The sequence below is a fragment of the Oryzias latipes genome, chromosome 12, assembly GCF_053564925.1.
Source record: "Oryzias latipes strain Hd-rR chromosome 12, Olatipes_Hd-rR_3.1".
NCBI lineage: Eukaryota > Metazoa > Chordata > Actinopteri > Beloniformes > Adrianichthyidae > Oryzias > Oryzias latipes.
This window is the reverse complement of record NC_136248.1, coordinates 30,550,022-30,574,985: the sequence shown is the minus strand read 5'-3', so window position 1 is coordinate 30,574,985 and position 24,964 is coordinate 30,550,022. Positions and strand designations below refer to the sequence as shown.

At 43.9% G+C, this 24,964-nt stretch overlaps 3 protein-coding genes and 1 long non-coding RNA gene across 14 annotated transcripts in view; 1 reads left to right on the top strand and 3 right to left on the bottom strand.

The window, feature by feature from the left end:
* zmiz2 (zinc finger, MIZ-type containing 2) overlaps positions 1 to 12,881 on the bottom strand; it is a 32,696-nt gene extending 19,815 nt beyond the window's left edge. Inside the window, exons 1-3 of one of the 5 annotated variants that reach the window (XM_078956057.1) lie at positions 7,888 to 7,971; positions 3,745 to 3,863; positions 298 to 399 (exon numbers count right to left, since the gene is read on the bottom strand). In XM_078956057.1, coding sequence (XP_078812183.1) covers positions 298 to 347 — 50 coding nt within the window. In that variant the 5' untranslated portion in view covers positions 348 to 399; positions 3,745 to 3,863; positions 7,888 to 7,971. Of the gene's footprint in view, positions 1 to 297; positions 400 to 3,744; positions 3,864 to 7,282; positions 7,306 to 7,887; positions 8,009 to 12,760 lie in introns of those variants that run through there. The other 4 variants (XM_078956058.1, XM_020707441.3, XM_011481424.4 and 1 more) reach the window with 4 other exon arrangements.
* LOC144996507 (uncharacterized) lies at positions 10,084 to 19,602 on the top strand. Its single transcript, XR_013659441.1, has 3 exons — positions 10,084 to 12,104; positions 12,695 to 12,829; positions 18,555 to 19,602. It is a non-coding gene; the product is annotated as an uncharacterized LOC144996507 (long non-coding RNA).
* LOC110016135 (uncharacterized) lies at positions 12,811 to 16,597 on the bottom strand. Of its 2 annotated transcripts, none has more exons than XM_078956061.1 (2): positions 14,791 to 16,590; positions 12,811 to 12,948 (listed from the first exon to the last, which is right to left on the bottom strand). In XM_078956061.1, exons 1-2 carry the CDS (start codon positions 16,450 to 16,452, stop codon positions 12,910 to 12,912), a joined length of 1,701 nt encoding a protein of 566 aa, XP_078812187.1. In that variant the 5' UTR covers positions 16,453 to 16,590; the 3' UTR covers positions 12,811 to 12,909. The 2 variants fall into 2 exon arrangements, with proteins under 2 accessions (XP_078812187.1, XP_078812186.1); XM_078956060.1 differs by lacking the exon at positions 12,811 to 12,948 and adding an exon at positions 14,083 to 14,367 and having other exon boundaries at positions 14,791 to 16,597.
* The window catches only part of clip1b (CAP-GLY domain containing linker protein 1b), a 40,613-nt gene continuing 34,923 nt past the window's right edge, over positions 19,275 to 24,964 (bottom strand). For all 6 annotated transcript variants that reach the window (XM_023960446.2, XM_078956056.1, XM_023960443.2 and 3 more), the window contains one exon: positions 19,275 to 24,944. In XM_023960446.2, the coding sequence (XP_023816214.1) occupies positions 24,710 to 24,944 (235 nt within the window). In that variant the 3' untranslated portion in view covers positions 19,275 to 24,709. The remainder of the gene's footprint in view (positions 24,945 to 24,964) is intronic.

Genomic DNA, 24,964 nt, shown 5'->3' with positions numbered 1-24,964 from the left:
TTTATGTGAAAAGCGTTTTTTCGGATTGTCATCTGTTTTTAAAAGAAATTCTGCTGAAGATTTTCTGAGCATTTTACAGGAAATTTAAGAACTAGTTTGAAGAGAGAAGTTCTTTTTCTGTACAAAAAACAGAAAGAGTTCTTAAAAACTCATTTAAAAACAAATAGAAAGCTGAGTCAGAAAAATGAAGAATTCCTCCGTCTTTAAGTTCCCAAAGGGGTCAATGGGGCCGGCGTTTTTGGGTGCAGCCTCCCGGCTCACCTGAGGATCTGCAGGTGTGCGAGTGTGCGTGGGTACCTGTGTGGAGTGGGAGGCAGGGAGGGTTTCATGGAGTTGAAGGGGTTCATCTGCTGAACGGGGGGACCATGAAAGAGCCCCCGCTGTCCTGGAGCTGCGGCCCTGACAGACAGAAAGACAAGAAGACGAAGCGCTCACTTGCTGCACAGCAACCATTTGTCATCACTACAGGCTGCACAAAGACAAGCCGCCTCCCACTTTCTGCTGCTCGTGCGCGTGTGTGAGGACTGCGCACATCAAAACGGCCTATCGCTGACTGCTGCAGCCCCAATACCTCTGGAGGGGGGGGCGCTAAATATAGCCTGCTGGTTTCAAAAAGAATTTAAGAGAACATAGATGTGAAGAGGCGCGCTCTTCTGCCGGCGTACGATCCCTGATCATAGGCTCCTCCACCGCCGAGCAGGACTCCTCCCTCGGATATCTCTGCTCCCAGAAGGTCACGGCGCTCCTTCATCTTTCCAGGACCTGACTCTGCTGCAGGCCTCGTGACACAAAAGATTTGAATCCGTCACCATTTCAACCGATGAAAGCTCAGAAGACGGAGAACGCTACAGAACAACACAAACCCACGTTCTGGTTCAATGATCCAACTCTGTTCCCCTCAGGGGAAGACCCATTCAATAAACAAGCTTTGCATCTTTGGTGCTGTATATGAGAACTGGACTGAGTGTTCCAAACAGGAAGTGGCTCCAAGAAGCCAAACTCCCATAGACTTCTATAGAGCCGTTACTCAGCCATTCTATTGGTCAGAATACCAATTCTTACTTTGATACCTTTTTTAACATCTTGAGAATATTCATTTTATTTCTTGAATTGATAGTTTTTCTGTAGTTGAAGTTATTCAAGTTATAAACTGACCAATCAGATGCCTCAATAAAAGTAGGTGGAGCCTGCTGCCCTCCATGTCCAACGCTTAAAACGTTGGACAAGCTCACTCCTGGTTGGCCATAATGGTTGCCATAGAAAGGACGACTCATACTGACTCCGACCAAACACTGCTTACGGACTACGCCTGACTCCAACGTGGGTCATTTCGTCGAAAGTGGAAGTAAATAATTTCTATGGATGATTTGCAATCACTCGGTTCAGTTTTCTTGGCTCCTGTGGTGCAGCGGTGGGGCGGTCAACCTCTGATCGGAATATTGCACGTTTTATTCCCATCTTGTGTCGAAGTGTCTTTGGGCAAGACACTGAACCCCACCTTGCGTCTGGTGGGAGGCAGGCGCCAGAGTTCGCCAGCGGAGCCGCCATCAGTGTGTGACTGTAAAGCACTTTGGCCCTTTGAGGAAGGTAGAAAAGCGCTTTACAAGTATATATTTACCATTTTACCATTTAATGTTACCGTTTTCAATAGGTTTAGACTAGCCACACCCACACCTTAAACATAACACACAAAGATTATATAACCTTGTTGTGTTTTAAGTTTTTTCAGTTTGAGAAAATTCCGTAAATCTGATAGTTTTGTTGTTTATGCTCTGAAATGACCAAAAGACAAATCCTTTGGATTAGGCTCCAAAAAGTTTGAAATCGTCTTTGTCCTGATGTCCCTCTGTGATGGAAGGTGGCGCCATGCCGGTAGCCAGAAAGCACCATCAGCAATCACACCTGTTTGTATTTGATTGATCCACTAGGGAGCAATGAGCCACAATCTGTGCGAACCAAAGTTCAAACCAAAGACAACGTTTGGCGTTAAGTCTCAAATGGAGAAAGAACTTTAGGGGCCGTCATTATGAACAAAAAACGGAATCGGCCCCACAACATCCCAGCTGAGCTACGAAACGCACAAAGACGTCTGAACGACGTACAGACCATAAACACCAGCTTCAACTCAGATCAGATCAAATCAAATCAATTCAAACTTTATTTCTGACAAAAGTAGCTCAAAGAGCTTCACACAAAAACAATTTCCAATTTTTAAAACCAGTTTTATTTAATAAATGTAAAGAACCAGACAAAAAGATATATAAATAAATAATTATAAACAGATTTGAATCGTTAAGAATAAATCAAATAAAAAGATGAAAGGATGGTTTAGAAAGGCCTCTTTAACTTCAGAGAACAGGACGGTCGTTTCTCAACACAAGTCCATTTTAACCGCAAACAGTTGGTCCTTCAAGGCTGATTAATAGGAATACTTTTAACTTCGGATGAGGACGGTGGAGACTGAAACGTCTGAATGTTGGACAATAAATGCTGAAGGTACCAGAGAGAAGAAAGAGAGGTCCATGTCTGCAGAGAAAGAAGACTACAGTGAGAGAGGAGAGGAGGAGCTACAGGCGCCAGCGGATGTCAGGGTCGTTCAACTATTGCAGGAAGTGGTTTTGTTTGTGTTTTTGGGATAAATGTTCTCTTCTGTAAACACGTGGATTCACTGGTACCGTCCAGTCAAGCACCAGGTCAAGTTCTTCACGAATTCCCGCTAGGAGAACCAAAGTCGATGGAACGTTCCACCCCATTTCCAAGTGTGACCCGGCGATGAAGAAGAAAGATCACAGATCTTCAAAAGCACATCTCCATAAACACTCCAGGAGCAGACAGAGCAATGAGGCTGTTCTTGATCTGCTTCCTCTCTCCTCCTCGCTGCTCTCCTCCCACCTCCTCCTAATGATTCTCTTTATTTGGCGGTTACCAGCTGACGTGCTAATTTTCCCTGACATCCCCGAGTGTCAAGCGTCCTCTCCCCCTGTTTCCTCCTCTGCGGCGTTTCCCTTTCACACTTTGCAGATTTGGGTCAAACATCTTGCATAAAAGGAGCCAAAGGGAGGGGTGTCCCTCAGATCACATGACCACCTGACGGCCGTGAATCCCCCTCAATCAAACAGACATCCGGACGGAAACGGCGCACAAGGCGGGGACGGAACGCGGAGATCACAGCGACGACCTGCAGAGCGGTTACCGACACGCTGTTCTCGCCGTCATCTCACCTCGTTTGGCCTCAGCTGCTTGACATTTCCTTTACCCACAACTCCCCTGTCCTCCACTCCTCAGTCTGTTCCTGTCCTCCAACCTCCCTGCTGTCACGGACCATCAGATCAGCGGCGAACGGCCCGTCTCTTTGGATCAGCGGCGTGTGCAGAGGTTGACGAATGAGAGGGTCTTTAAACCGACATCACTGAGGCCTTAATGAGCCCTTTACCATCGATCAGTCTGGTCTATAAACCTGAACAGTTCAAAGACAAGTGCCAAACTCAACATGGATCAATTCCAGGACGTTAAATAAAGGAGCTGAAAGACCAACATCCATTATTTTCTAAGGTTACTCCATCCTTCAGCCTAACAACCATCAGAAACACACTTTCAAATCAGTCGCTTCTGCTGCCAAGTCAGTCAGATTTCACTTTAGAGCAATATCTGACTCTTCTTTTTTTTTAAAGCCCACATGATTAGCCCCACGCCACCATGCCAAATCCAGGCCTTAAGGGCCAGTGTCCATGTTTTCCAACCAACCTGCCATTGAAGCTCCTTATTGGCCAAACACACCTGATCCAGGTAATCAGCAGCAGGTAAGGCGGGATTTCTGGAAAACCAGCAGGAGGCCGGCCCTCAAGGCCTGGAATTGGGCACCCCTGGATTAAGAAGAGTATTTTAGTCAATCCCAGAGCAGTGGTTTAAAGTTCCACTCCGATCATTTTCGGATCTATTTTCAAATCGTTCCCAGTGGTCTTATTATTATCAAAATTTCAGAAATCTTGTTCGTTTTCAAGGACATAGTTTCTGCAGATCGGCAGGAGGTCATTACAAGTTCACCTCTGAGTTGTGGGTGGGACTGCCGATGCACAGCAACCCCGCCTCCCTTTCCCCTCCACATACCTGAGGGCAATGTGTTTACACGCTCCACTGCTTACAGCCCCTCACACCCCCAACCCAACACTGCAGCGGTGCAAAAGAAACGTCCAGCTGGACGGTTCTGATCCAACAAAGACGTTCGTCGATCGGTCTGTCTGCAGGTGGAGGCATGGGAATGGAGCGGAGCAAGAAGGTCGTGGCCCCGCCCAGCGTATTTTCTACGATCGCAGTTTTTCTGCTGCTGCTTCACAATGATTTAAATAAGGAAATACTAACAAATGCACTTTTAAGTTTAATTTGGACCGGTACCTGTTTGCAGCCCAGAGGTTGAGGACCACTGCTTTTTTTAAATGAAAACATTAAACTTTCAAAAATTACCCAGGTTGTAAAAAAAGAAAAAAAAATTACTAATATGCAGCGATGAGTCTGTAAATGACACCACGGCCCTCAGCTGATTCCAGCTCCTGCCCGAACAAACAATGTGATCTGTGTGAACCGACAAAGTTCCAATGAAGGCCTCGGGTCAACAAAGACTGTCCCAAAGGCTGCAGCACTATCAACACCATCCTGTGCAATCCTGTCTCCTTCAGTGTCCATCAGTCAGACGCCTCCATCCCCAAAACATGAACAAACGAGACATGGAGACCTTCAAGATCTGGAAGGAACCAAGACGACGATGTCTGAAGAAATAAACTAAACCAATCTCACCACATGAAGCCCAGAGCCCACCCCCAATGCACCCGCACCCCTTCAGGCCCAGGTTGAGTTGCTCGGTTTGGAGAGTTTATAGACATTTTGTCTGTCAAGCTCTAGAAAGGGAACCTTGTAGAAGAAGCTGTGATCGTGAAAACAAACCGCCTTGTGAAGCAAAATGAACTGAACCCAAACTCTCCCGGCATTAAATGAAGTCAGGGCGTTAACGAAACTGGATTAGAATAGATTTTTTCTTAATTCCGACACTTTTTCAGGATTAGCAAATAGGACATTTATCATTGTATTATTGTTTACCATTTATTCCAATTGAAAAACACCGTTAGTCCAACGGTTAACAAGCATAATGGCTTAAGCGTTTGCCACACGGTGATCCGCTCCGAAGGTGTTCTTTGATCAGGAGCTTATTCAGAGTCTCAGAAGGATCTGAGGGACGCGTCAAAGGCAGGAGAGCAGCAGCAGGCTGGGAGGCACATGAGATGTTTCCTCCCTGATCCAGAGCTCCTCTGACAACAACAAAGACGGCCTCTGCTGTGAAAAGCTCCCCTTCCATGTTACCAGACGGGATACGCCGTACACCGCCTGCTCCGAAGCTGTCAGCATTGCCGCGCTGAGACGTAAACAAAACAGAGCATACATGCAGAAAGTTGTTTGGACAGTTTTTGGCTGAAACTTGTGAGAATTCTGAAACCAGAAAAGATCAGATTTCTGCATCATAATTCACATGCAACGCTTCATTGGCGCCAGCAGTGCCCAAAACAGCTTCACATGTATGTTTCATTGAAAACAGTGAGCAGCTGGCGTCGATGCAGAGCCGAGCTCTGCGGCTCTTCATGAACATAACTACATCCTCTCCTGTCAACACACGTCCAAAAGGCCAGAGCCCGGCTGCACAACAACGTGTTGTTGTGCCCAACAAACATCCAGGAAGTCAGGGCCACAGGGACCAAAAACAGGCCGCCTCACCTCAGAAACCCGCCGCAGCACAACAAGCGGCTGTGCCTCATTAAATGACTGCTGAGAAGCAGCCCACGTCTCACTGAGAGGCTTTCTTCGCAACAAAAAACGTCTGTGGCCGAGGAAAAGTCAGCGACAGATATTAACGTTCCGTCATTTATGCAGAGGCCTGAAGGGGGCGACACTACATCAGCAACACCCCACTGCACGAGGCAGCCAAAGATGCTGCAAGTTTCACTCACTCAGACAGGTTTTTGTTGTTGTTTTTTTACAGTACACTGTGTCCTGATTGGCTATAGACCACTGTCACTCAATGTCCTCTGTGCAGAATGCCTTTAGTTGACTAAATCCGCATAAAACCGTATTTTTCGGAGAACAAGTCGCAGTTTTTTTGCATAGTTTGGCTGGGGGTGCGACTCATACTCAGGTGTGAATGACGTGATTTTTAAAAAAACATAAATAGGCTCACATGTTCACTACATTCCCACTAACAACCACCAGAGGGCGCACCAGGAGTGCATATCACTATTAGCTACTGATAGCAACAGAAGAAGAAGCACCGCTCAGTCGGAATTGTTCCAAAGTGAAAAGAAAACGATTAAATTATATTTGGTGATTTGAAGAGATGCAAAGAGTTTAGTTGACTCGTTAGCGTGTTCTTTATCCAAATAATTGTTCATATGTTCGCTAAAGTACGTTTCTTGAAGCTAAATAAATAATCAATGTGTTACGGTAGTGAAGCATGCAGATATTCATTCTATTATTATCTATTATACTTTTTTTTCTAATGAATTTTTCTTTTGCGTTTGCGACTTATACTCCAGACCGACTTATAGTCCATAAAAATGAATTAAATCTTCGACTGCGAGCGGATCTTTTGTTTTCATTCTATGATCCTGGACCCATTTTTCTACAAATGTTTAAAACTTCAGAGTTTAAACGAGAACGACGCGTGTGAAAATGTCCACGTGTGTTAGCTTTTATTTGTAAATGTAAACATGTGTAGGACGAATCATTTCCTTTGAAGTGCTTCCCATTTGAAATGAATCTGTTCATTTGGTGTTGTAAAGCAAAGGGCAGCAGTTAAATGATTATTCTGTGTCAGGAATGACAATGGATCCGTGTAGAGACGGTTTTTCCCAGACCGGATCCTGGCTGAGCCGCCTCCCCTCCACCCTGACCCCCCAGCCGGATGAAGCAGGTGGAGAACATCAGGGACGGGTCCATTGTTAGGATGCCTTCCTCCTGCAAGTTCCCCTCAGTTCAACCCAATTTCCATGTGTTTGCATCTCAAAGGGAGCCATGCAAAGATGTGAGCGTGCACGCCAGGACGCGCACGCAGTGTGGAAGCCCTCTGGAGCAGGATGTGGACCAGAAACAGGCAGTTTGTGGGCAGTCTGTTGCACAACTGTTGCCACAACACAATGCGTCTTCACGCAGCAGCAGAGAGGTTACATAAACGCACGGATGATGTCCGGCTCACAGTTTCCCTCCAAAAGTCTCCCCCCGCAGCAGAGCATCCACAGCTCACCTGCTTCAGACCCGCATCTTTACTGACGCGCGTCAAACGCGGGGCTTTCTCCGGACCCTCCGGCATGAACCGCATCCACACGTGTCTGCAGGCGCGTGAGCAGCCAGCAACACGCGCGAATGCGAGTGAAAACAAAAACAATGCCGCAGATCAGAACAAAGCATTTTTTCAGCGGCGTGCCGTGCGTGCCGTGGAGGGGTCCAGGCTCCGCGTGCATGCGTGCGTGCGGGAATGCGTTTCCCGGCGTTTACTAATGACAAAAGCAGATGTTTTCTTTCACATCACACCGGCCGGGCTGAGGGTGAGGCTGCCGCCGCGTACGGCGGTCAGAAATGCGGGGACGCAGGGCCGGAGGTGCAGCCGGGGAGCCCCGCGGTGGCGGCGGGAACTTTCAGCGCCGCGTCGCGGTGTGCGGTGGCGGCGGAGCGGCTTAGACGCGCCGCCAGCGGCCGCCGCCAGCAGCTAACCGGAGCAAGCTACCGGACTCGCGGGGTTAAGTTGGTGTAACGGCCGCTGGCGCCGCCGGTAGTTAGCTGCTTTTGTCTGCGCCCGGCGGATTAAAGCTGTCGACCCGCCGACTCTTAGCTAATTAGCCGGTGTCTTACCTGGAGCGCGCGGAAGCTGCCACACGATGAAGCCGATTTATAGGAGACAGTTATGTTAGCTTGGCTAATCGAGCGTTAGCTGGTGCTGCGTTTGAGGAACCTCCAAAACTCGGTATATTTTTAACCATCGGATTTTAGAGTACAAACAAAACACATTTCGCAACATCATGGTTACAAAGGGAAAACCTCAACTTTCAGTTCTGCCCCTTTTAGCCTTAACGTACGACGGAGTGTTAGGGCCAACAAACTTAAAATAAAACATTTAGAACAATGTAATAGTAAAATTCAAGAAAAATTGTATGAAAATACAGTTGGACACTTATGAGAAACAAGTTTTAAGTTCACAAGGATAAAGTTTTAAAAGTTTAAAGGAAAGCGTCAAATTAAAAAAGTAACTTTAAGACAAAAGTTAAGATAAGAAAAAAGTGTACATTTTTACAAGTCATATGATTATGATTACAACGTTGTGATTTTACGACAAAGTTGTAAAAGTATGAGAAAAGAGTCTAAAATGTACTAAAATAAATAAATGGCAATAATGTCATTAAATTAAATGCTAATAAAGTGGTAACTTGAGGTCAATAGTCATATAATTAGCCAAAAATAATAATAATTTTACGACTAAAAATTCATAAAGTTATGGGGAAAAAGTTGATGCGTAATTCTACAACAATACTCGTAAAAGTATAATAAAAAACTCGTCATTGTAAAACAATGAATTCGTAAAAGTATGAGAAAGTCACAAATTTGCAAGAATATATGAGAATTAATGACAATAAAGTCCTAGGATTGTGAGAAAAAAAGTCATAATTTTATGAAAATAGTCATAAAAGTATTAGCAAGATGTTATAAATATACTAGTATAAAGTAATGAGATAAATAATAAGAAAAAAGTCATAATTATACAAGTATGAGAAAATAGTCCAAAATATACAAGAATTAAGTTGTATAATAATAAAAAACAAAGTCATAATTTTATGACAAAGTTGTAAAATATGAAAAGAAAAAGTCAAATTTTACAAAGAAAAAAATCATGCTGTTTCAAAAGTATTGTTTTTTTGTGAAAATATTGTTTTGCCTTTAGAAAGTGGATAAATGCTTGAGGGGGACGTCCATCTGATTTTTTCGGCATCATCTGTTGAAACTATTAAAAAGTCAAATGTAATGTTTTTATTGTCTAAACGACACAACTTCCTTGTAAAATAGAACTTTTTGAACCATAAATATACAAGTTTAATCTCATAAGTTGTTGAATATTTTTATTGCTGTATGACTATCACAATTTTTACTTTATTTTTGTAAAACTTTGACTTTTTCCTCATAGGTTTTTAAATTCATTCAGTTTTTTTCTTTCTTCAAAGGTGGCCTTAACCCTATTTCTCCAATTAAAATATCCAGTCAAAAAACTAATGTATAACGTGTCTTTTATCTTCAGTTTTTCGATATGTTTTCTATAGTTCATGGGCTGCAAGTTTGTCGATATCAAAAAAAATATTTTAAAATAAAATCCAAACATCCAAGGTTTGATTTCCTTTTTTCCGAGTGACAGTGAACGCAGCACCTCCGCCTGGTGTCGCAGTCAGGTTAACAAGACAAGAGGTTGATCAATGCCTTCCCGGGCTGCTGACATTTCTGTATCTTTTCAAACCGAAGTTGACAGTAGATGAAATAGACATAAAAATGACGTCACTGTGCATTAATGTCATTCATAAGGGTGGCTGCCCCCCCCCCCCCCCCCCCCAGGGAGGGAGCTCCTGCATTCTGGCAGCTGAATGACTGCAGATCTGAGAAGCCTCGTTTTAGAGGGAAATAAAAAAAAAGGGGGGGGGGGGGGGGTGATCTTCCAGGATGACGTCACCTGCAGAATGATGATGTTTGTTCCATGCAACCTGCAGCGTGGCGTTTGACGCCGCGCTTGCAGGCACCTCTGGAAGCTGCAGAGGGCCGCGTGTGGCGGCACGGCTTGCCGGAGCGCCATCCCGGTTAGTGTTGTCTGTGGTGGGGTTTGCCTGAGGGCAGTGCAGCATGGAGACTGAAAAAGTCCAACCTGCCTGTGTTTCTCAGACCCCTGTTACCCTGGAAACCGGTTCCTGAGACTCCCCCCCCCCCCCCCCTTCGTTTCTGTGTGTGTCACCCCCTCCACCACCACCTCTACACTCCTCACTCTGCAGCTGCCTTCCTCCCCCACGACCTGCCGCATTGTACAAGAATACACAATCTGCTGCAGTCATTTCACAATGTCGCAGGATGGAGGCTGCGTGACCCTCTGTGACTCCACGGCCCGCCGCTGCCGCCGCCGCCGCCGCGCTGCAGCAGGAACAAAGGCAGATTCTGCTCCATCTGTGGAAACACAGCATGCTCAGGGTTTCTGCACAGATGAGATCAACACCATGTGCTGGACTGTTTGGTAACTCTCGGCGTTGTGAGCAACTTTGGCTCCAGCCGTGCAGCCTCCTCACTTTCAGGCCTTTTTAAGTCATCCTGCAGTGTTGTGTGTGCATTCCTTTGCAGTGACTTCTCTTTGGCAGCAGGCAGAACATTCCAGGGAAGGGGCTGACCTAGAATAACACTCACACAGACTCTGGATGAGCGAGTTCCTCCGCCCTTTCCCCGCCTGTTGGTGTGGAAAAGCAGAAAACGCGGCAGCGTGGATGCACGACTGTGGAACACGCCGGCGCGTCGATCTGATGCCACCAGATCTGTCCAGCATATTTTTAGGACGTTCCTTTTGTTGTCTGCATGTGAAGAAGACAGTGATGAGAAAAGAGGTTGTGGGTGTGACGCCATCATCCATCAGTGTAAATTGAATTAGAAACAAAAATAGCCAACGTGTCCTCACAAATGCTTGGGATTCTCTCCTGACAGAAGGGAAGCTGCAGCTGCAGCATGACAGATCCGACACGCGAGTCGGTTTGATAAATGTTTGAGAAACATTAGATCTAAACTGCATGTGAGCTCCAAGCTCTTCTCCTGAGAGCACGGCAATGGGAATGTTGGTGTGAAAACCTGCTGACCGGTTTCCACACCTTCAGTCCATCAGGAGCATCGGCGGGACTTGAATCCAGCTGCTCCCTTTGAGAGTTGAGTGATTTTCACGACCGGTAGGTGAAAAATGGTCAAACCTGAACGGTCACAACGGTGACAAAACATCGAGGTGGTAGACGGCTCAGTGAACCCGTAGAGAGAAACTACGGGCATGCTTCAGGCGACAGGTCGTAGTGAATAATTATACAACACGTAAGGGGGAAGTAGGCGTGTCATACGGACAAGGATCTCCTTGGTGGTGTTCGCGTGACACGTGCGCACTCGTTGATGCCACCCGACTGTTGGAAATGTGGAAATGAACCAATCGGAGTGTGGCGTGATGACAGTGTGCCTATATCGTGCAGAATCAACTTTTTGAGCTTTCAAGTGTATTATAATGTTCATTTCTCACTATAAACAACCCCATTTTACCCCAAATTCATTTTTATAACCAAGCTTTTGGTCACACATTAGATTTTGATGTTATTTTACATTTTAAGGTTTATTATGTTTTTAGTCACTTATTAAATTCGTTTTTGACAGTTTTCTTATTGTGTGTGGCTTTAATGTACAGTGCTTTGTTCACATTTTTTTTAACTGTGTCACAGCGCTTTTATAAATAAAGACAGCGATGATGATGATGATGATGATGATGATGATTGATGTGAATCAGCTGACTGACACAGAGAAAAGAGGCTTTCATATCGCCTTTGCATCATGTATGCAGCATATTACTCACGTAAAGTGTTGCAGCCGCGGCAACAGAATCAGCTGATTTACGCTGATTACTCTACGGTGCTAAAGAGTTCAAATGCAGCCGCTCCTCTCTACGACCCCCCCACGGGTCGGACAACCCAAACAGCTGCAGGACGCGTTCGTGTCAATGTACAGGTGCATGTGACTGAGTCTCCAGGACACGATTACAGCGGTGTGTTTGTCAGGTGGGAGTTATCCATTGAGTTGAGTTTTCGTCTGATGAGAGTATCCTGATCTATCTAAGGTTCCTTCTCAGTATCTTGAATTTAAAGAATGTTTTAACAAAGTTGAAGTCACCTCTCTACCACCCCACAGACCTTTTGACTGTCACATCGATCTGTTTCCAGGAACCATCCCCCCACAGGGTCGTCTGTATTCCTTGTCTGGTCCAGAACGTGAAGCCACGCGGACCTACATTGAGGATTCTCTGAAAGCAGGTCTAATGTGTTAATATCTTTATCACCTGCAGGAGCCAGGTTCTTTTTTGTCAATGACTACCGACTATCGACTAAATTGGATTACTGTTCTTCTCCTCGTTAATTGTGCTTTTGAATGGTTACAAGGGACCAAATACGTCACCAAACTTACCATCTCATTCGTGTCAAAGAATGGGGTCAAATGGAGAACCGCACTCAACACACACATTGGCCATTATGGATACCTTGTCATGCCCTTTGGATTAACCATGAATCTATGAAGGACCATGTCCGTGGCAGCCTGAGCCCACTACCCCTCCCCTTTCCTTCTCACACACGCGTGTGACAGGAGACAGGAGCAGCTGCAGGGACGGCAGTTCACAGGTTTCTGTTACAAACTCTGTGATAGAACAGATAATAGGAACCAATAGTGACGCACATTTTTTTCCGAGAACTGAGCCGCTGTCACCACCGCGCCCCGTTAAATTTGCGCCCCGGGCAATTGCCCGTATTACCTGTGCCTAAAACCACTACTACTGCGCGGCCCCCCTGGCATCGCGGGAGCAAGATAGTCAGCTTGACAGAGCTGTTGTGGTCTGCTTCTTCTGCAGAAAAGTGCCTCTTGAAGGAGCATCTCAGTGGGAGGGTCTCTCTGGACAAGAAAACGTACAACGTACCTGACCTCTGGGGATCCACAGCAGTTCCTCTGACGGACGTCCTCTGCTATCTCCAGTCTTCTGCAGAAGGTACAGCCATGAACTCCCCCACGAGGCTCTCCCAGATGGCAGTGACCCCCTCAGGGATGAAGCTGCAGACCATGAAGCTGCTAGCTGTGCTCCTGAAGGAGTCTCCAATGGAGACACACCTGAAGAAATACAAAGTTCTAAATATGAGTTGACATTAGTTAGTAGTTGGCCGTCATTCAGACGCAGTTCCTGCAGTCGATGGTGAAGCCCAACGTACTGGGAGCGTCTCTGAAGGATCTCATGATACTGTGGCGTGCTCGCCGGCGCATTTCGTAGGCTCTCCAGAGGGAACTACAATATGTAATGTATCAATGATACCGTTTAGTACAGTAGCTCCTCCCACACATGAATTCATGTCAGGGGAATCAGACCTCTGGATGCACCAGAAGGAGCAAATTCACGGCGTAGCCAAAAAAAGGCGGCAGAGGGGAATGTGCCGCACAAATCAAGTTTGGTGTAAACGCAGCACAAGTCCTTCAGTCATGCCTTCCTTTTCTGCTCCTACTGAAGAACGCGCCCTCATCCACTCCTTCCTCCACCAACCCTAGTCCTAGCTCCAGTCTGTAGGTCAACAGCACCGGCAGCGGTCCTTGTTAAGCGGACCACGACCCTATCAGTTTGAAAGTTCCATTCATGATTGATTTGGTTTGGTTTTTATGTCCGATGCAAATCCGACAACCCTCTGCATTTATCCGGACATGGGACCAGCACATGCAAGCGCTGAGTTGTGTTAGTATATATGTACATATGTTTGAGTTCTAGCTCCTGCACAACTGCTGACAACTTACTTTTATGTATCCCACAGTGGGGAAATTTGTTATTTGCGTATTCTCAAACCTGATTCCATTCTTTTTGGATCTGGGGAAGCCGGAGAGACCCCGTGCTAACTGGATCGATCCTCTTACAGTGAAGCCACTGCGCTAATCAAAAGAGCATTAGTTCATCAAAGTTAATCTAATTAGTGCAGGAAAAATTGCTGTGACTTCCATTCAATAAGAACCTTCAGTGTGCTTCCATGGCATTTTTAGATTAAAAAAGATTAGGTTGAAGGTTCCACTTCAATGGAAGAGGATCCAGTTTAAAGTCCCAATGGATAAAAAATACTTTTACTAATAATGCTTATGGTAATAATAATAAAAAAAAACATTTTTAACTCACAAAAAGGTATTTTTTAATATTATGATAAAAATATCATATTAATACTGCACGGTGGAACAGTGGTTAGCGGTCTTGCCTCACAGCAAGAAGGCCCTTGGTTCAAGTCCCAGCTGGGGGACCTGAAACAGAACACCAATGGGGAGCTTTCTGCGTGGAGTTAGCATGTTCTCCCCGCGCATGCGTGGGTTTACTCCGGGGTCTCCGGCTTCCTACCACTGTCCAAAAACATGCTTCATAGGTCAATTGGCAACTCTAAATTGTCCATAGGTGTGAGTGTGAGTGTGAATGGATGTGTGATTGTGGCCCTGCGACAGACTGGCGACCTGTCCAGGGTGTCCCCTGCCTTCGCCCACGGGTGGCTGGGATAGGCTCCAGCAGCCCTGTGACCCCGAAAGGGACAAAAAAGAAGATGAATGAATGAATGAATGAATGAATGAATGAATGAATGAATGAATGAATGAATACAAATATTTTAGAAATTCATCCTCTTTGGAATTAAGAACAAACTTAACCCAAACCCTAATGCACACATGTTAATGTAGCTTTGCTCTTTGCTAAGCTAACCCTAAAAACAAAGAACAGAAAAAATCTAAAGTCTGTTGAAAGGTTGTCTTTAATAAAAACCCTTAAAGATTTATAAATGTCCCTAGTTTCTTGTTTCCTACTAAAAATCTAAAAATGTCGCTAATTTGTTTCCTACTAAAAATTTAAAACTGTCCCTAATTTGTTTCCTACTAAAACTCTAATAATGTCCCTAATCCTTACTCCTCATCATCCTCACCACATTCTTCCTCATTTTTCACCTGATCTGTCTCAGTCAGTGAAGAGCCAGAATCTTTCATTTCAGTGATGGAGCCTGTTCCTGCTCGGGAATTCACGGACTCTTCATCATCTGAAGTCACCTGGAGCTGCCTCATTTGGTCTCTTGTCTGATTTTGTATTTGCAGGTTTTTCATCTCACAGTCAGGAACTGCATTTTGCTGTTTGAAATGTCCAATTTGATCTTGTAAAACTGCAACTCTCTCTTGAAGCTCCATGGTCTCCCCCTGTGCAGTATCCCTTTCCACGTGTGCAGCCCGAATTCTTCTCTGCACATCCTCAAAGCCATTGACTTCTTCTTGGAGTTGGGTAACTGTCAAGGCGAGATCCATGTTCCTTCTGACAATCGTCTCTGTTTGGGCTCTTATGCCCTGACGTGCAGATTCCAGATCTTTCATGTGATTGATGGACTCTATCAGATCCTCCTTGGTTTTCTGGAGCTCTTGGTTCTTCTGCTGAAGAAGATATGCTTCAGTCTTTTGCTTGTTGTACTCTTCAATCCGTTCCTGAGCTTCAGTTTCTTGAACTTTCAGGTCTGAGATTTCAGTTTCCAAAGCCGCCTGCTGGTTCTGCAAGCAGCCAATTTCCTCCCGTTTATTGGAATACTTCACCCTCATTTGGTCTCTTTTGTGGCGTTGGATTTGCAGCTTTCGATGTTCCTGGTTCAGATCCTCAGTTTGCCGCTGGAACTGTTGGATCTGGAAGCGCAAGTCTTTGATTTTTCCTTGAAGAGTGACAGTTTCCTTCTCCATCCTCTCACTTTCCTCTCTGGCGACAGTGACTCTGTCCTCCAAACCACAATTCTGACTGACTTCGTTTTCCAGTCTTGTGATTTCCGTTGAGAGGTCAGAGTTGGTTTGGACCGCCATCTTGGTTTTTGCTTGGAGTTTCTGACATGCAGATTCCAGCCTTTCCACATCCTGAACAGAGCGTCGGACTCCTTCCCGTCTTCTCTGCAGATGTTTGGTTTCTTTTGTGAGTTCCTTCAGCTCCTGGGTGAGTCTGCGATGCAGGACGTTGAGCTCTTTGGCGTCAGCCGGCTGCTCTCTCAGCCGGGACAGCTCTGTCTGCAGCTCTTTCTTGAGGTCCTCCAAACGGTATCGTTCTTCCACCATAGTGGCAAACGATTCTCTAATTTGGTCTCGCTCCCGGATTTCTGTCTGCAGCTTCTGAAGCTCCGTTTTCAGAGCCGTGGTCTCCTCTTCCAGAGCGTGGACATGGTTGAACTCCAGTTTGTAGTCCATTTCCAGGACTGCTTGGTGGGCGACCTTTCTCTGCAGCTTCTGCAGCTCGGCTTTCAGAACCGCAGATTTCTTTTCCATGGCTTTCCTCTCCTGTTTCACTCTTTTGTGGTCTAATAGCAGCTCTTTGCGGAGCTGAAGTTTGGACTTCAGAGTGGTCATTTTCTCTTTGGTTTCACGGATGTTTTCAGAGAAGTCCGCAACTTTCTGTCTCTCTGCGTCACATCTCTGCTGGATTTTCATCTGCTGTTGAACTTGTGTGTTCAATGTCTGCAGAGATTTGAGCAGTTCACGGTTTTTCTGAGAAGCAGCTTTCCTCTCCCTCTCCAGGTTCTTGCGGGTTCTCTCCAAATCCTTCATGTTGGACAGATTTTTGCCAATGTCTTCAATTTGACTGGACAACATGGAGTTCTGGGTGAAGATGTTCTCCGCACTTTGCCTACTTTCTTTCAGAGACCTGTTCAAACGTTCTTCTAGAATTTCCGTGAACTGTTTTCTCGCTGCTTCAAGTCTTTTGCGCTCACCTTCCAGTATATACTTTCCAAGCCCCTTGATTCCACCTTTCACTCCGTGAGTTCAGGCAGGGATATAAATAGATGTTGGTGATGACGTCAAATAATGTCATCCGACTTTGAATAAGCCAATAACCTGCAAAACAATCGTAGTCATGACGCAATACTCCCCCATCTGTCTGAATGATGACGACGAGTTACGTGCTGCGTCACAAACGGTATGATTTTATGGATTTATGACCCGCTTTACGTTCGCGCATGCGTTCTGACGGCTCCTCCACAGCCGCAGTTCGACCGGCGGGCGTCGCTTCTGCGCAGAAGCGGAAACTGCGCAAACGAGAGGAATCTTTCACCCAAAGTATTGAGTTTCTGGACGCTATTGACCAAATATCTATACTAAAGTGGTATTGATTGATTGGTTGTAAAATGCCCGCGTGGTGCCGTCATGAAGCAGAAATCTTCAAATGAACCGCCGAAGGCCTGCAGACATTTTCCCGGTTCTAAAGTTGCGGACACTGAAGTCGCACCGGAGACAGACGGACGGGGTTCATGCTGAACAAGAAGAAGAAAAAAAAAAGCTTTCAATAATTATGAGAAGAAGAATAAAAGTTTCCGAACATTTTCTGATTCTGCTGTAGAAAGAATTATTGAAAATGATCAAAAATGATCAAATTATCTGTAAAAAGGAGAAGATTTTACACACTGCATTTGAACGATAGGAGCCGGTGGACAGTGGGTTGAGTTGGTCAAAGGCAGCCTGTGCATCAGGAGTCCAGTTTGATGGTGAAAGGACTTTGGTTGGAGGTAGAACTGTCATGGTTTGGCCTGTCTCTGGGCCTCTGTCTCCCTCTGCTGGTCATGTTTGGTTAGTTCAGCCTTCACATTTTGGAGGCCCTGACCACCTCCTGAACCAGTTCCTGGATTTCATTGTCTTCTCCAAATCAGTAAACGGCGTTTCTTTCATCAGGCAGCTTCCTCCTCCTTGCACCATGACAACTACCACACAACTGAAGTTCTAAATAACAATGTACAAAACCCAGGAATCTTAGAAGCTGCTGGCGGGTTTCTGGTTAAGGTCGCTCTGCGTGAACCTTTTCTGGGTCAGTCGTCTGCATTTCAGCTCAGGGCAGCTTTGCATTGAGCTGAACAGGCAACAGGCGATCCTAAACAGGCAGCGTGAAAGTCTTAAAGGAAGAGCGGTTTCAATTTGAAGCGAATTAGTTTGCATTGTGGGTCAATGTACTTGTACTTTTGTTGTCTAATTTTACTTTATTTTAAATTTGTGTCCTTTTTATTTCTACCCTGACATGAGAGATGCCAAAGAAAAATTCCGATGTACTGCATGTGCAAACGACAATAAAAACACCAACACTCCCAGACGTACTGCTGAGCGCCGCCTACAGCGCCACACAACGTTCTGTTTGTCCACAGTGGACCCTGACCCGCTGTCTGTGGTTCTCTGTCCTGCAGTTTGTCTCTGCTGTTGGTCTTCAGCTCACAGTTAGTGTCCATAGAACTTCACAGAATCCCAAACGAAAACCGTGAAGAGAGACCAAATCAGACGATCAATCTGTTACGGAAACCGTGCAGCGATTTTCAGAAAACTAGACTGAACTGAAAAATAAAAAGCTTTAAATTTTTCTGTTATGATTTAATTAAACTGAGCAAAATAGTGTTTTCCATTTTTAGTTGATATGTTTTTTTAATTTGTATTAGCTTATAATCAAATGATTCAGAAACATATATTTCTTGTGTAATGACATAGAAAATAGACTAATGTGAAGGCTCTGGAGGCTGAAATACAATTCAGTTCAAATGTATTTATAAAGCCCAATATTACAACAATAGTCAGCTGAACGGGCTTCAAACTGGTACTTTTGTAAACATGCATCATACATAAAAAAAAACATAATTTTCTTTTCCTTTCAGCTTTTCCCTCACAGCCAATCAGCTTCCTCCATCTAACCCTGTCCTCTGCATCCTCTCCTCCAACAGCAGCTACCTTCATGTCATCCAGAATCCTCCTCCTCCTCGGTCTTCCTCTGGCAGCTCTAGACTCGGCATCCTTCCACCGTCTCTCCTCTGGACATGTCTGAACCATCTCAGTCTGACTTTTATCTCCAAAACCTCCAACATGGGCCGTCCCTCTGATGTCCTCATGCCTGATCCATCCTGGTCCCTCCCGAAGAGAACCTCAGCATCTTCATCTCTGCTACCTGCAGCTCCGCCTCCTGTCTTTTCCTCAGAACCGCTGTCTCTCGGCTGAACAACATGGCTGCTCTTTCCTTTCATTTGAGCGGAAACTTACTTTTCTCCACCCATTCCAACCTGCATGCACTCGCTTCTTCTCCACATTCTCCATTCCTCTGGACTGTTGACCCTATAGATCCTTCAAATCCTCCACCTTCTTCCTCTCTCCTCCCTATGACCTCATTCACACACATGTACTTCATTCCTCTCCTCTCCCGGACAAACCTCCACCTCTCTAGCTTCTCCTCCACCTTTTCCCCGCTCTCGCTACAAATCACAGTATGGTCTGTAAACATCATCATCCACGGCGACTCCTGTTTAACCTCATCTGTCAGCCTGTCCATCACCATTGCAAACATGTCCATGTACTGCTCCAACATACTACAGAGAACACATTCAAAACATACAACTGAAACGTTTGGCAGGAAGTCTTTTAACCTGAACGAATGGGGAAAAAGGAAAGTGTTAAGTTTATGTTTTATTAAGAGTTGAGAAGTAAACGGTACATAGGAAACAGTGACATCTGACTCTGTGAACTGGTTCAAACCACAGATGGTGTCTGAAGCTGGAACATAAAACATTACACTAATAGTTAGACTCATCACGTACAAAGTACACACCCGTCCAATCTGTACAAAGAGTTGTCTTCACGCTGGAATGCAAATCTCCAGACACGTCAGTCTGAACAACAGGCAGGAAGGTGAAGTGTGGCCAATAAAAAGTTCTCTTTCTGCTCCACTGTAAACCCAGAGTAAAGGTTCTGGTCCGTATTCACAAAGCATTGGATCAACACTTTTAAATCACAGAAAAAGATTCAACACCATCCAAAGTTGTGCTTTGTAAATGTAAAAACAAACAAACACGGAATTTTATAGAACAGTTTGACATTTTAGGAATTTCTCTTATTCACCTCAATGTAACGGTTCCTTTGTGCTCTCAGAGTAAAAAAAAAAAAAAAACAGTCATAACTCTTTGCTGCTTTTTCCAGCAGATGTCCTTTTATTTATCAGGGTCTGGATGAATACTGGATTCTGATTGGCTAATAATGGACACCTAAAGAAGAAGTTCCGGTCACAACAGAGACTTGGAACATTGTTAATAAATAATATTGCCATTAATTAATGAAAGAAATGTATATATATATCTATATTTTTTATTGATCCTCATTTATTAATCAGAGTTCATGGTGGATATTTCTTTGATCAAATCAATCACTTGCGAGGACTTTGTTTATTTGAAAACAACCTTTATCTGCATCATCTGGACAAAAACACGCGGTAAGACGTGAACTTTCCCTCAGTTTAGCATTTGAACGACTTTCTACATGGAGCTGCTGTTACCATGACAACGCATCACACTGCATATTCCATAGTCTGCTTCTTGTGAAAAACAATTAAAATGTTGTAAAAATAACAGGATTAAAGTACTATCATATCATTTAGTATTTATTTATCTTTTTTAAGCGTCTCCATCATCAGGAATTAATGGACTTTGTTGAAACGATCCTTTTTTTTTTTTTAAATCTTTGTCCACGTTTGTGTCATCACGTATTTGCTGGACTCTTATCAGAAAATAGCATGACATGAGGTAAGGGGAGGAGTCAATTGGCTGACTCCACCCTCTATAAAAAAACCAAGCTCCTTTGCATTCCAGACATGGTGGAACGGGGCAGTTTTGCAGCTTCTCTATTTTGACCAAAACATTTCCGACATCTATCAAAACAATTCCATTCAAATGCCAACAGCTGATTATATGTAAGGAAATCACATGTATTTTGTTCTCCTAGTATCCGACACCACATCCAAACTTATATTTAAATTCTTTAGCAGCTCCTGACGTCAGACTTCTATCCGAACCGTATTTAACTAAGATAGCTTCGTCAAAGACAAACTTTATCAATGACTTCGTCCATGACATGAATCAATAAACAGTTTTTTAGTATTAAAAATTCAAAGAATTCAGGAGCTGGGTGGGAAAGTTTTGGTGTTTAGCTCTGAGAGTGACATTTAAAAGTGGTTTGGACTGTTTTTTTCCAGGCTTGGAACACCAGTTTATAGGTCAAGAGTTGCATGAAACACGTCTAACGTGAACTTCTTCTATACAGTTCAGATATTCTGAATTAAATTGTCTAAAAAAAATAAAAAAGGTGAAAAGTCATCCATTTATTTATTGACAACGGTTGTTTCGGCCTAAAGCGACGTGCACACCGCGTTCAAGAGCAACCTAAACGGCATTTCTGAACACGCTTCCGCACTGGACTGTGTCCACCCGATAGATTCTTGGAAGAGTCTTGGTGCGAAATATCAAAGTGGTGCAAATCTGGTGAATCTTTTTCATTCACAGCTCTATTCTGATTAATGAAAGACTCTGTGTCGAATAATTCCATCTAGGCACAAACTGCAATTATTCATTTCTCCTCCATAATCAATTTTGGCGCTTTCGTGTTTTGAAAAGGACACTGTCCAGTCGTCCCTAAAAAATACAAGTCCCTGATTGGTCAAAGTTAAACCGGTTTAACTTTTAACAAGCGTTCGTTGATGCAGAGAAAAGCGCATTTTCATGTTAGCTTTGCACTGACGTGTGACATGTTACTAAAGTGTTGCTTATCAGCTCCAGGCAGCTTCTCTCCGCTTCAGAATCCATTGGAATTACGTTAAAGAGTTATGGCGGTCTAAAGAACGTAGACACTGAAGCTAAAGGTCTGATTTAAAATAGCTAAGTCCTGAATAGGCAACTAGTTTAAAATTTTACACGTGTTCAATGGCCGTGCGTTTTGGAGGTAAAGCTAGAAAACTGTCGTAGAAACTTGCATAGCAACGCGTGAATGCGAAAGTTTTGAACGTGAAGCCAAAAAAACGTGATAAAGACCACGTCACCCAGCCAGTACAGACATTTTCAACACATGACACGGATGAATATTGGTCATACATGAATAGGCGTGGAAAAAGTGCAGAAATGTGTGTCAAATGTACACAGATATATCAGGAATGAACCTCGTTAAAACCACATAAGAAGTACGAATAAACCACGCAAGGAACACGTAAGTCAACGTAAAAGCCAAATCTGGGCCAAATTTGACTGAAATGACCGAATCAATTACGGAATTTTTACGCAATATAAAAGTTCGGTGGGACAAGCGTGAAAAGTCCGTTAGACAAACATGAAACGGCCGTGGAAAGACACAAATTTGTCAATGCATCTTACAAAAATCACACACAATTACATTAGATTTGCGTAATAATTGCGTTCAAACTACGTTAAAAAACATAAACAGCGTAATTCTCAACCGACCAAAAATCTTGAACAGCTCAAAACCGAACCGACGGACATCTGAGCACATCGACGAATGACCAACGCAAGAAACGCGTATGAATGACGTAAACCACGCATGGATCACGAAAGAAAAAATGTACAAAAGTGTCTGCAGTGGCCGTTTGACACGGGAAGGAGCCGCTTGGATGTACGTTGCCGATTGTGAACGTAGCTTAGGCTCCATTTCTGCACAAGTACGATCAGTAAAGCTTCCGGATCATCTACGGTCATAAAGGGAGGACGAATGGAACAGAATCAGCGGCACAACCTGCTGTCTGGATCACATCAACAAACTGAACGTGAATGAGAAGACCTTGAAAGTGTCAAACGGTGCAACAGTGGGTCCGTGCAGACGGTTCTGCTCCGTCTTCCTTCAGAGAACCCGTTTGGATTCAGACGTTTCTTCCAAACTCCAAATTCTAGTAGAAAGTGCAAAACCACGTCGGCTGAGGTTCCTACATTGTTACTGGGCTCAGCTGTGCTCTGCATTTGGGTTCAGCTCCAGCTCGTGATGATTGGCTTGTAAATAAAACAACAAAGTTTATCGTTAAACTCTAAGCAGTATCAATCGACACCAAAGGGAAAAAAGCTCAAAGACGCTCGGAAAGAGTCACCGGTAAAAACCCGTCAACTGGATTTTAGAACTGAAATTTGTAAAAACTATTCATAACAGACTTGTGATGCATAGTGTCATTAAAAAAGGTTCAAATAAGGTTTAAAGAAACATCTGAAGCTTTTCTGAGGTCTTCAAAAACAGCTTAAAGAATTTCAAAAATAGATTCTAGTTTTAAAAATGTTTTTTTCTAACTTATTATATGAAATCAACAAAATAATTTGTTTATTTCAAAAATAATCTTTTACCATACAGAAAGTGTGGATTTACTTTACAACTTTTTGTTCCTTCAAACTATTTAACTTTTATTTGAGCTTTTTTTCTTTTCAAGATACTAAAAACCTTTTGGTTAAGTTTTCCAGACACAAACAAGTCCATGTTTTTAAAGATTGATCAACATGTAGCCTAAAATATTAGAACTTTGTGCTCACAACGTCCAAAGGAGCCGTCATCCAAAAGATGACTTCAAAAACGTAAACTTTTGTAAAAACTTACTGTAAAGGTTTGTCATTTTTCCATGCAGGAACAATTACAGCATCCTACATGTGAACTTAAACTTAAAAAATAAAAACATCTTCCAACGTGAAGCATTAGTTTTAGGTTTTTCTTGGCAGTGTTGTGCAGAGAAGTGGTCTCCGGCCTTTTGCCGGCCAGCTTTCATGTCAGACATGACTGTCATGGACCGATCTGTTCAAGGCTAACGCCACTTTTTATTTTTTTAGCTTCTATTTTTCCTTAACTTTTGAGGGTAAAGTTTATCTTCATCCTCAAAAGATATGTGCAGCTGCGTTAAACTTTATTTGTAAACTAGATATCCTGCAGGAACCATTAAAATGTGATCCAGATTTTCCATAAACCCATAACTGTTAGTAGAAAATAAAAAATCCGACGGCAAATTCAGCCTCGTCTGACAGATAGAAAGAAACAGCCAAATAAAATGGTCACTAAAAGTGATATTTTCCAAATATAATAGTCAACGTAACTGTATTAGCTGGTTACTGAATATTCTGCATTATTATAATAGTGACAACTGTCACAATAAAACCATATCTGGAGGAAAGACTCCTGGTTTCTGTCTGTTAAATGCAGCTTTCTTTTATTTTGAAGTCTTCTGTTTCCTCTTTTCTGCCAAAAGAAACTTTCCAAATTTGCTTGTTTTTGTTAACTTGGAGGTTTTATCAGTCAGAGCAGCCGATTTAGGAAAGTATCAGACGTGGATTTTAGTCACATAAAGCCACATGTGGTGGAGAGAAGCCAGTAGTTTTTCAAAATAATACCTCCTTTTTTTGTACCGGTCCACAGCCTTGGGGGTTGGGGGGGGGGGACTAAAAATGACTTAGAATTTTAAAAAATAAAATGACAACTACACACATGATTTTGAAACTAATAGATATTTATGTATAAATATATACAGTATATAAATTTAGGAAGTTGTAAATATTCTGAAAGTTAATTTGGTGGGCGGAGCCAAACTAGGCTATCACTGCTTTTGCATGTTGACTCTTAAGTGACACAATACTGACTTCTAGTGGAATGCTTTCTTCAGGAGGGATGTTATGAAAAACAGCTTCAGATAACTAACCGCTTTTCATTTATACATTTACGAGGGATTTTCATGACCGTTGAGCTATTTTTAGACCTCAGTAGAATCAGTCAGAGAAGAATTGTGAAAAAGTAAACAGTGTTGAGGTGAAGATCCTCACTTTCCCTTCAGTTTTAGTTGTGCTCACTCGGGTTGCATCACTTTGTCGCCAACAACAATAAAAGCGTAAAAAGCAGCAGCTGTGACTTTTGCTCGGCATAGAAACAAAGTTGTCATAAACATCAATATTGCACATGAGCAGCATATTTGGATGAGCTTTCTGCATTTTCATCTGCTTCAGACCCGGACAGCGGCTACTGGCGTTGTGCATAAATATCGTAGAAAAATACATTTTGGACGAATCTGGGTATTAGGGGGATTGTGGGAAATGCCTCAAAAGGTCTGGTCATCGTTGCAGGACTCGGTGGCGTGTCCGAAGGCCTCGCAGATGTCGCAGTAGGGCCTCTCGTTGGCCGGGTTGCCGCGGTATGTGGAGTGGGGGACGGAGTCGGGGCTCTGCGCCTGGGTGGGGCAGTCCTCCGTGTCGTGGAGGTCGAAGCAGTCGCAGATGTCGCAGAAAAGCCGCGGGGTCGCCTTCTTTTCGCGCTTCGGCACGCCTTCGCTGAGCCTGCGACACGAGGAGATCCC